The sequence below is a fragment of the Cynocephalus volans genome, chromosome 15, assembly GCF_027409185.1.
Source record: "Cynocephalus volans isolate mCynVol1 chromosome 15, mCynVol1.pri, whole genome shotgun sequence".
Lineage (NCBI taxonomy): Eukaryota > Metazoa > Chordata > Mammalia > Dermoptera > Cynocephalidae > Cynocephalus > Cynocephalus volans.
In genome coordinates, this window is record NC_084474.1 from 46,827,725 (window position 1) to 46,838,818 (window position 11,094).

Consider the following 11,094-nt stretch of genomic DNA (forward strand, 5'->3'; position numbering starts at 1 on the left):
CTGTCCCCCAAAGCAGCAACCCAGGTGTACTAGGTTCCTATTGCTGCTGTAATAAAGTGCCACATACTTAGTGGGTTAAAACAGCACAAATATATTCTTTTATAGTTTTTGATGAAAGGAGTCTGAAGTGAGTCTTATGGACATAAAATCAAGGTTTTGGAGGGCTGCATTCCTTTTGGAGGCACCAGGAAAGAGTCCATTTCCTTGCCCATTCCAGCTTCCAGAGACATCTGCATTCCTTGGCTCACGGCCCAGTCCTTCATTTTCAAGCCAGCAGTCTGCCATCTTCAACTCTCTCTTACCTCTGCTTCTGGCACCACGTCTTCTGTGACTCTGAATCTCTTGCCTCCTTGTGATTGCATTGGGCCCACCTGGATAATCTAGAATAATCTTCCCATCCAACATGCTTAATTTGATCAATCTACCAAGTGACTTTTGCTGTGTAAGGCAACATATTCACAGGATCTGGGGGTTAAGATGAAGACATCTTATGGGGGGTATTCTGTGTGCGACACCAGTCTCCTGCACCTCCTTAGCACTTTCTGTACATCTTCTCCAGCCCTCATTACACTTCAAATTACTAGTTCAACCGAATAGTTTTCCTACTTTATTGTGGATCTATTGAGACAGAGACCATCTTCTTGTTTACTACCTACTTAACGTTTCCTAGGACGGTGCTTAGAGTAAGCACTCAGTATATCTATATTAACTGTCTGCTTGGTGAATGAATGAGTGAATGAGACTCTCAATAATATGTGCACATGGCTTTCAAGGCTAGTGTTGTGGTTTGTTCTAAATGTTTCTTATCTCCTTATTTTCTTGAGAAATTTGAGATGTAAATCTGCTTCTTAATAGTTAATTGATATCAACATAAAATAGTTTCTTTTGAAAAATTATGAGTGACTCACAAACTGTCAAGAATCTTTTGAAGTATGTGAAAAGCACTCCTAAATTATGCAATTATGAATACTTTTTAATTAAAGGCGTTAATGAATATTCCACAGGAAAGAGCTGGCTTCCACAGTCTGGAATTAATTGCCAACCCACACCTGATGGTTTATTTCTTTCTGAAGTGAAGTGTTGTTTTTTGTAGATAAATCCCATCATTTACCACATCCCACATGGGTATAGATTAGTTGTCTCCTTTGCACATGCTCCAAGCTTACCTCATTTTGCTTAAGGCAGGATATTAGCAATGCATTCGCTTTACTCTTTTCTAGGATGATGTGATTTTTATTGCACTGGCTGATTTACTTAGAAGCTTAGAACACAAGGTTGTAGCTATAAAATCAGTACAATGGCAGAACTGAGAGGATACTGTGTAAAAGAAAACATCACTTATTTTTGGAAAGACTTCAGAAAAGTCCATTGTATTTAAATTTTCAGTAAAATTTCATTGAGGATGTCTTTTTTATTTAGAAGAGACACCATGAGTTGCTTCTTTTAAAACTGCTTACCTAAATTATTATACACAACTACATAGCACGAGTCTTTTGTTTTGCTTTATTTTTTGTTTTGCTTTATTTTATTTTGTTTTGTTTTGGATGGTCTGAAAATATACATATATGTTGACTGAAGGAATAACAAAGAGGAAAGAAGGATGTAAGAATAAAAGAGCAATGGTGTGAACACACTCTGAGACAATGGAAGGGAAATGTTTATATCACTATCGATAAAATGCAAACATTTCCATAGTTAATCATCTATCACCACTTAAATTATGAAATAATTAAAAGAAAATAAAAAGAATGACAAGTACAGTTAAAAGTGAAATAAGTGTGTGGTAGGATAGAAAAGGAGAAAAAAAAAAAAAAAAAAAAAAAAACTCTTGTTTCCTAAAGAATTTTCTAAACCTTTTCATCATCATTTTCTAGTTGTTTAGATACAGCCATCAATTTCTCTAGATAACATACATAGACTATTTTTACTGTAGTATTTTTAAGTTCAGAATGACAAATAGGTTTCTGATCAGCTAATAGTGGCTTCCTAAACTACTGAGTCAGTAAAAATTCTAAGGTCTTGTTGGATGTAAGTGGAGAAAGAACATCGTTGATTAGTCGTGTCTGCCCTGGCTGTGGAATGGGATGACAGAACTCCTGCCATATTGTTACAGATAATAATTTATCTAAGTTTCTTCAGGAAAAGCAATGCACTGATATGTTTTCTAAATAAAACAAGTGCTAACATTTGTTTAGATTACAATTTCTTTTCACCAGGCCTCTCTTGTAGATATTACTTACTAGTATGTTTTCTAGTAAGTAAAGAATAAGACAAAGATCTCAGAAAAATTTATAATTTATTAATTTTTAGGGTTAAATATAAATGCTATTTTTTTCTACAGAATATTTGAGACAAAGAATTTTAGATTGCAGCTTATTTTTAAATATGTACTATTTTATACAATTGTATAATTTGGTAAGAACAATACTATATATGTCTGAAAAGAGGATGAATTTTGATATCAGATTGTGTTATCACTGTCATTTTAAGTTCTATTGCCAAATATATCAGTGGTTTAATTATTTATATAATCAAAGCCACTGGATTATTAAAAGTTACTGATTATTTTCTTTATGTTTAACAAGAATACCCACTTGTTTTTTTTTTTTTTTTTGTCGTTTTTTTTGTTTTGTGACCGGCCGCACGGCACTCAGCCAGTGAGCACACCGGCCATCCCTATATAGGATCCGAACCCGCGGTGGGAGCGCTGCTGCGCTCCCAGCGCCGCACTCTCCCGAGTGCGCCATGGGGTCGGCCCCCCACTTGTTAAATCAGTGATGGGCTGGTATATTTTCAGCAAAAAATTCTTGGATTGGGGGACGAGGGATGGGATTGTGAAGAAACACTGATTTGTAGTATTTGCCAGTTTCCACGGTGTAGGTATTTCTATCATGATGATTTCCAGCTACCAACATGCTGTCATTAAGCATGGAGTTGGGAAAATATGTACACGATTGACTTTAAAGAGCTGATATGAGCTGGCTCCAACCCACTACTGCCTTTAAAGAAACCATATAAATTTTGTTTTCTAAAACAAATATGTTCAAAAGGATCTGCATAGGAAACCTTAACTGAACTCCAATGTACATCACAAACATGATTAATCTTACAAATATTTTTGTATCTTACTTTTGTAAGGAAAGATCTAATTCCATTACATGTATAAAATATATGTATATGATATAAATTTTTTATTTTTTTTTTAAGAAGCCACATGCCATAATTTTAATCATACACTTTAGAAAATCAAACATGTTTGCAAAAGTTAACTAATCAGAAACATTTCCCAAAAATATTTGGTCAAATTTCAAGAGCAATTTTTGATGTTTTCTGGGAAAGCGTACCTGACATTTAATTGTTAGAGATACTCATACTCTGAAAATTTAATAAAATGTTTCTAAGTTTTATGAAAATTGTGATTAGAATAGGTAGTTTTCTTTTTCCTGCAATCTTAATCCTTTCATACATCTGATAATGAGAAAGGACACATTATACTTGAGAGTATAAATAAGAGCCCTTGCATCAGTAGAGGTAAGTCCTTTGTTTAATTAGGCAAATAGTGAATGATGATTACTACTGAGTAGTCAACGGATGAGCTAAGTTGTGGTTACTTTCATTTTATCTGCGGTTCTAATCTACCATTTTAGGCCAATGGAAGCATAGCCTGAATCTATGCGAAGTGCTCAACGCCCCCCTCTTCTCCCACCCCCACTTCCCATGAGAGAAACAGGGAAACAGAAGACTCTACTGGAGTGCCTGGCACATAGTCAGCCCTCAATAAATGTTGGTTGAATGGTAACAGGAGCAGTTTGAGATCTTAAGCTTTCATTAGTGTTTAATTAAGGCCGTCCGTAGGCTTGGCATACTTACATCTCAGCATTGTTTCTACTTTTTGGAATCTTATACATCTTTCAAGACTACCTCTTACATGAAGCCTTCCCTGATCACTCCAAGGAGACTTCTCCTTTTTGTAAATTCCCATTTTTTTTTTCATTTCATCACTTTTAATCATGTTATTTATGTCCCAGTGCTATCCTTGGCAGTCAAGGATATCATAAGCTCCCTCATTCAGATATGTTTTCACCCACTACATCTTAAAAAATTTCTTGAACATAGTACATATTCTGTAGTTATTATTTAATTAATAAATATGAATACAGATCTAAAGGTGAAATTTGAAAACAAATCCTTTACCTAAATACTACTTTTCAAATACATTAAAAATTACTATTTACTTTGTAGCATTTCTCCTTTTCCTAATAGTTACTGCTGTATAAAAATTTTCAGTGTTTATTTTACATTTCCTGCTCACCTGTTTTTATCTCTAGGTGGCAGTATTTTTAAAATGCACTGTTTCCCTCATAGTTTCCTTGTAATTTGAGAAACAACCGTATTCCCAGTTTTCTGTAGCCAGGGGAGAACCTTCAACATTTTAAATGCCTAAACTATTCTAATTAAGACTTTATTTTTTTAGAGAATTTTATAACAATTAATGAATTAGAGTTTATTGATAGACTTTGCCTACTGTGGTGGTGAAATCTCAGCCTACTGCTTTGCTCTGCTCTGAGAGCCATATCATTCCTTAAAGGGACCACAAATAAGGGGTCACTGTTTAGAAATATGTCATCTCCCGTAAGAAAACTGTGGCCCCAAGAAAGTCAATAAAAAAGAGGTCATGAACTCCTAAGTAAAATCTTTTTTTTTTTTTCCATCAAGTATATTCAGAGGTAGATTTATTATGAACCAAAAGAAGTATACTTTGGGGAGCCCCTCACAGAGATCCCTCCCAAGGCTGTGGGACAAGCCCCAGTAATGAATCTTTTCTTTAAAGTGTGACTCCCAAATTGTATGAGCTTCAGGCACCACAAAACAGGGCTCTCCCTCTGGGCATACCCATTAAGGAAGCAGTGTGATAGGGTGGAAACCACGTCATTCAGCATGTCTGGAGGCCCGGGTTCTAGTCTGTGTTTGGCACTAGCTTGCCAGATAACCTTTCAAAAGCATTTAAGCTTGCTGTGCCTTACTCTGCCTGCCAATGCAATGACACTGGTCATTAACAGATATGTGATATTTACCCAAAATAACATCCTAAGACTCAAAGATCCAAAAGTTCAGAAAAATAATTAACTAAAAAATGTAAAAATTAAGTATTCAGAATTAGTGTTGTTAAACACGAGGCCACTGTTACCTTCCCACCATCGAGCAGGGGCAGCAGCAGAAATCTCTGAGACTCTCCCTAACTCAAGCTTCTGTTCCTCCTACAGAAGAAGCTTCACAGCCCTGCCCTAGTGAGAAGAGTTCGTTAATCCTGGATTGCAGTGGACTGACCTTTTTTGACTATTCTGGAGTCTCCATGCTTGCTGAGGTATTTACACGGCTTGTGTTGGGGCTGATTTCTTCCCTTCTCTTCAGGATCAGGATCTTACCAGCCACTCTCGTGGCTCCAGAGTCTCAGGCCTGCTTGTTGTGATATTCCTCTCGCCCGTTCTCCACAAAGGACTTGGGACTTTATCCCAACCAGCCTCTAGGCCTGTGTATGTGTGGGGGTCAGGGCTGGGGAGTTCACTGGGGTAGTCAGAGACAACAGAACATAGACTTCAGATGTAGTGGGCGTAGCGCTTGCTGGGCAGTCAACTTAGGAGGCTTCCAGAAAGACGGATGGAATTTTCCTCCAGGGCACATTCCACATGAGCAGGTGGCCTTGGTGATGGCAGGGTGTTCTCTCTCACATCGCGGCTAGATACAGTTTGGCCCAATACCGCTCCTTGTCTCTCAAACAGTGCCCAGTGCAGTGACGTTTCCCTGTTCTCTCAGGTGATGGTATCCCTTCACCCATGATCTCCATGGGGTCGCCATAATCCAGAAGTGCAAGAAAGAAAACTCTGCTTATTTTTTAAAAAAGTAAAATAGCTCACAACTCCCCATTTCCACAGATAGAAGAACCTAATTTTGCCAATTTAGTGAAAACTTGGATCCTACTGGGATTTTTTTCCATCCTTTAATTTAATTAATTAATTTATTTACTTTGAGTAAATACTAAGTCATCAAGGAATTTTTCCCTCCTTTTATTAAATTAATTGATCGATTGATTAATTAATTAATTGATTTTGAGTAAATACTAAGTCATCAAGGAACTTTCTTATTTCCTTCTGTTCTCTCCCTCAATACCCCAAATTGGGGGCAGGGGGCGTCTTGAGGATGGGGCAGCATCTGTTCCTCAATGTCCTCCATACTCCACCAGCTTCTGTGCATGTAACTCAGTGCACCTTGTCTTCAAGTGCATACTCCCCAGAAGTTTTCTTACCCTGGCCTCCTAGGGTCTCCCCTCCGTGTGGCTTTGTATTCATCCAAAGACTTGATCAAAACTCTAGGAAAATTTCTGGAGCTCTTTCTCTGCTTATGTCCTGCTCGCTATTCCTCTCTCCCACAAATCCCTCCTGCTAACCCTCTCTGAACCCCAGTTCTGTCTGCTCAGTTCAGGGAAGTTGCTGCTTTAATACAGGTCCCCCTTGTCACACCCAGAAACTGTTTTGTGACAGAGAGCTGAGCTGATGGGAAGGTTCGCCTCATTTGTTCTCCTTCTGGAAGGGAAAATCAGTCCTGCGCTGCCGGATGCCCACTGTCTAGATACTGTTGTTTGTATATTTTTGTCCAGCTGTGTACTTAATTGTGGAGGATGGACAGTCTTGTATTAGTCACTCACCATGGCCGGAAGTGGAAATCAGACATTGATTTAAAAGAGTTCAGATCAGTAGCCCTAAAAGATCTCATGTTGTGGGTTTTGATTGTTTTCCTATGGTGTTGCATACCTTGTGTCTCTATACATTTATATTTTATATTTAGTTTAAAATATGTAACCTTTCAACTTCAAGATATTACAAAAGTCAACCTTAGTACTGCTTTTCTATGAAGGTAAAGGCAGGAGTGTGTGGAGGGAAACTGCTTAGTATGAGTGCAGTTTCAGCTCTCTTACACTAGCTGAGGTGTTGGGGAAATCATCTCACTTATCTGGATCTCAGTTCATTCATCTTGTAAAAACGAGGAGGTGATTTTTTTCAGAATTAGCAGATATGTACAAAACAAATGAATTATTCAAAGAACTTGAAGCTTAAATATAATAGGCCTTAAATTTAGTGGCTTTTTAAAAAATTTTTGTCAAGTCGTCCTTTGCCCATGTACCATGCTTTTATTTTCTTGTTGTTGACTATAAAAGCTTTGCACAATTGGGCATATAAAGCAACCTGAATACTTCATATTTTTTGCAATTAAACCTGATTGTAAACACATAGTCCCTCTTCATTGAAGGGCTTCTTATGTTCGTCGTTGTTATTTACTGTGTGTTACCAAGACCTAGAAGAGTGCTCTTAAACTTGACTGCGTAGGATCACCTGGGGTGCTCATTGAAAATGCTGCCTTCTGGATCCTGGTTCTGGTCCAGGATCTTCATTTTAAACAACCATAATTGATTCTGATGCAGGTGGTCCAAGGATATTTTGAGAAACACTAGCATAGATCTTTCCTTTTGCTGGGAAAGAGCATATGTATTTTTTCGTTCAATTGTATTTTTAGTTTGTTTCTGAAATGATCAGTTGCCCTCTCTTGATATTGCAAAACAGGACTTAGGGAGAATTTGTTATCTATTCCCACTGAACTTAGAATCTAAGGTTGACATTTCAGAGGAATCCAAACAATTTTGGTACTGGACATGTTGAGAAAGGGTTTTTTGTTTTTATTTTTTGTCACTTATACTAGTGGTTTACAAATTCTATACAATGGAAAGATTAAATAAATCAACTGATGCAATTTATTTTTGGCAGAAAAAGACATTTTTCCTTGGCCAGGTGTTTTTCATCAGTATATACAAAACTGGCAGTTTTGTGTCAGTTTACACTTTTTCGTTTTCTTATTACTATTTGGTTTATTTCACCACGATTATAACAACATTATAGTATGTGTTAAGAACATAGGCTCTAAAGATACACAAACCCTGGATTCAAATAATAGCTATATACTAGTTCTATGATCTGTGCTCAATATTTGTGTCCTTTTCCGTAAACTGGAAGTAGAATATCCACTTCATCAAGTTGTTGTGAAGCTTAGAAATGATGTAGTGCATATTATGCACCTAACAAAGTGTCTAGCAGTTAGTACCTATACAATGATGTTAGCTTCTATTATTTTTTCTTATTTTGAAAAAGTAATTTTTTAAAATGCAAATAATATTATCACAACTAATACTATTAGTTCCAGCCACCCTGGATGAGGGTCAAGAGTAAGAGCTTCAGGGACTCTTCAGCCATGTGTGTCTGTGCATGTCTTCCTGCTTTCTAACAACACTCCCTGGCTTGTTGTCTTAGTCACTTTTGCATAAGGAACATTCTCCTGGGAGTTATGGGATGAAGGAAGTGGGCTGACTTCTATTTATTCTTTTACTTGCAACACTGGAGAGGTCAGTGAACTGGAGATTATGTTTATCAGCATCAACAAACCACCCATAGCAATGTGTTTGTGCTTCACTGAGCCTAAGAAAAAGTCAAACACGGAGAGGTCACCTTGAGTTAATCGTTTTAACTTACAAAAACAGGAGCCATTTGTTCGATGGCAAAGTCTCAGTCCATGTATTATTTATTTATTCGTTTATTTATGCTTAGAGTGATACTTCTCTTATTATTTCACAATTCTTTTCACATATAGAACTGCTTACTACTGGAAGAATATGAGGGGAATTTTGGATGTATCACACACACTCTCAGAATGTATTGTAAATGCAGCTTTCTACACTTTATATGTGAGACACATCAATATAACATAACCAAACCCATCCTACTGTATCTCAGACTTCTGGATTTACTTCCACTAAATTTCATGGACTGACTTTGGTCTGAATGACTTAAAGATCAGAACCTGTAATAAGTTGTTTCTACTTGAGATTTTTTAGGATTCAAAAGAAGCAAGACTCTATGCAAAGCAAATTAAGCTCTGTCGTCTTGGTGGACCTTTAAAAACAGACATTGGACAGTCAAATTGGGCTTAAATTATACTGAGATTCTCAGTTTACCATGGGTGATATGTAGAGTCCATGATGTGCTCAGATTAAAGTAAGCAGTAAAAGATTAAAGTAAGCAGTAGGTAGGCAGCTTTCATCACTTTCACAAATGGGTCCTGGACTTCCAATAAAAGAGGTTGAGGAAAATTTTATGTCATTTTTACAGGGAAAGAAATGCGATGCTTTTATTTTTATTAAGTGAAGTGGAAAATGTAAGCAGCCAAATTTAGTTGCAGTAAAGGTAGATGCCCTGCTGTATTAATCTTAGTCTTTTAGGTGAGCGCCAGGTTATACCCAACTGTGTAACAATGCCTCCCTCTGGTGGTTTAACTTCATAAACAATGACCTTTTTTTACTAGTATGTCTCATTTATTCTAAAGCCCATCTTATTCCTTGCTGCCAGTTATCCTAAATTAATTGTAGGTATACTATTTTAATTCTTCCAGGTTTACATGGACTGTAAGGATGTGGATGTATTGTTAGCCCATTGCACAGGTGAGAGGGTGTGCTTGACTAACGCTGTACAAGATCGTTCTGCTGCTCCATGTATCCTTACATCACCTGTGCTTTCTCGTAGCTTCCTTGATAAAAGCAATGAAGTACTATGGAAACCTAGATTCAGAGAAACCAATTTTTTTTGAATCAGTATCTGCTGCAATAAGTAACATCCATTCAAATAAGGTGAGTTGAGCAAGTTGGCGTGCAGGAGTTATAAGAAAAATTAGAATGTAGATTCAAGGGCTTTGCATTTCTTATATTAGCTTATTATTCCACTGACATCCAAAATCTATAAACCACCCCTCTTCCCCCGAGTTTTCTGCTGCAAATAAAGGTATGTTTTCATTCCTTTTTGGGGGCCAGTTGTGAACAATTGTTTAGTAATTTGGATCTTCCGACAATGTCACTGCTTAGTGGATTTGGTGATCAACTATAAAGTGCAAACTGCTTGCATGTAAAATAAATGCTTTTTCCATGATCTGCTGTCCCAGAAATTTGAATTCCAATTTATTTGAACTCTAAATATAGTCTTTGAGTTTTTTCTGCTCTGATACCCTTGCCTCTAAGCTTATATCGCCATCTTTGGAAACATTATTTGCAGAACCTAACATTCATTTGACTTAAAGTGTCAAAGTTGTCTCCAAAACGTGGGCTTTACGATTCAGTTTTACAACTGTTTCTAGAGCTTAGATTTCTTGCAATTTTTCTTTGACTTTTGAATTGTTTTGCCTTTTCTATCCCTAGAACAGCATTTGATGCCACCCAGAATCATCCCTAATATATTCAGTCAGAACAATATGTATTTACAAAATAATAATTATAATAACATTATTATTATTACATACCTAACATTAAGTGCTTACTGTGTTCCAGGAATATTCTAAAGGCTTTACCTATATTAACTAAATTTGTCACAACCTTATAGGGTAATTATTATTATTTTACCAATTTTTAGAAGGTGGGGAAACCAAGGCTTGGGGAAGGTATGCCATTTGTAAGGGGCAGAGTTGGTTTCAAAGTCAGCAGTTTGATCTTGGACCTGGAGCTTTAAACCACTGTACTCTGATGCCTCATAGAATGTCTACTCCCTAGCTGAGCTGGGCAGCCTGCTTCAGTTACTACTGTTCTGTACCCATGGTACCAATTTAAGAGTTGAGTAAGTAGCATACGTTTATTTCTTCCTCTTCTATTTCAGAATTTGAGCAAACTCAGCGACCACAGTGAAGTCTGAGACCCTTTTGTTGCAGTACGGCTCTTGTCTTTTGCAACTGCCCTGAAGAGGCCATATGCTGGTATTTTGCACAACTTTTTTGTTGTTTAGATCCTACAGATGACCTCTGCTATAATAAGTATGATGTGACTTAGTAACTGCCTAGCCACTGGTCAAGATTTGCCAACAAATTTTTCTAATCTTTACGTTAGTAAGCTGTTTCATGTAGTTATTTTATATAAATATCAGTATGCATTTAGTTTTAGTGTACTGAAGGGTAAACATGATTTTTATTTCCTTTTACTGCAGTATTTTGTGTAGTTTTATTTCTTTTTTGCTG

The 11,094-nt window shown here is 36.9% G+C and overlaps 1 protein-coding gene across 1 annotated transcript in view; it reads left to right on the forward strand.

Annotated features, from left to right (window-relative positions):
- SLC26A7 (solute carrier family 26 member 7) overlaps positions 1–10,775 on the forward strand; it is a 132,794-nt gene extending 122,019 nt beyond the window's left edge. The window contains exons 15-18 of the mRNA XM_063079905.1: positions 5,265–5,365; positions 9,493–9,541; positions 9,624–9,727; positions 10,740–10,775. Of these exons, the coding sequence (XP_062935975.1) occupies positions 5,265–5,365; positions 9,493–9,541; positions 9,624–9,727; positions 10,740–10,775 (290 nt within the window). The remainder of the gene's footprint in view (positions 1–5,264; positions 5,366–9,492; positions 9,542–9,623; positions 9,728–10,739) is intronic.
- The last annotated feature ends 319 nt before the right edge of the window (positions 10,776–11,094 follow it).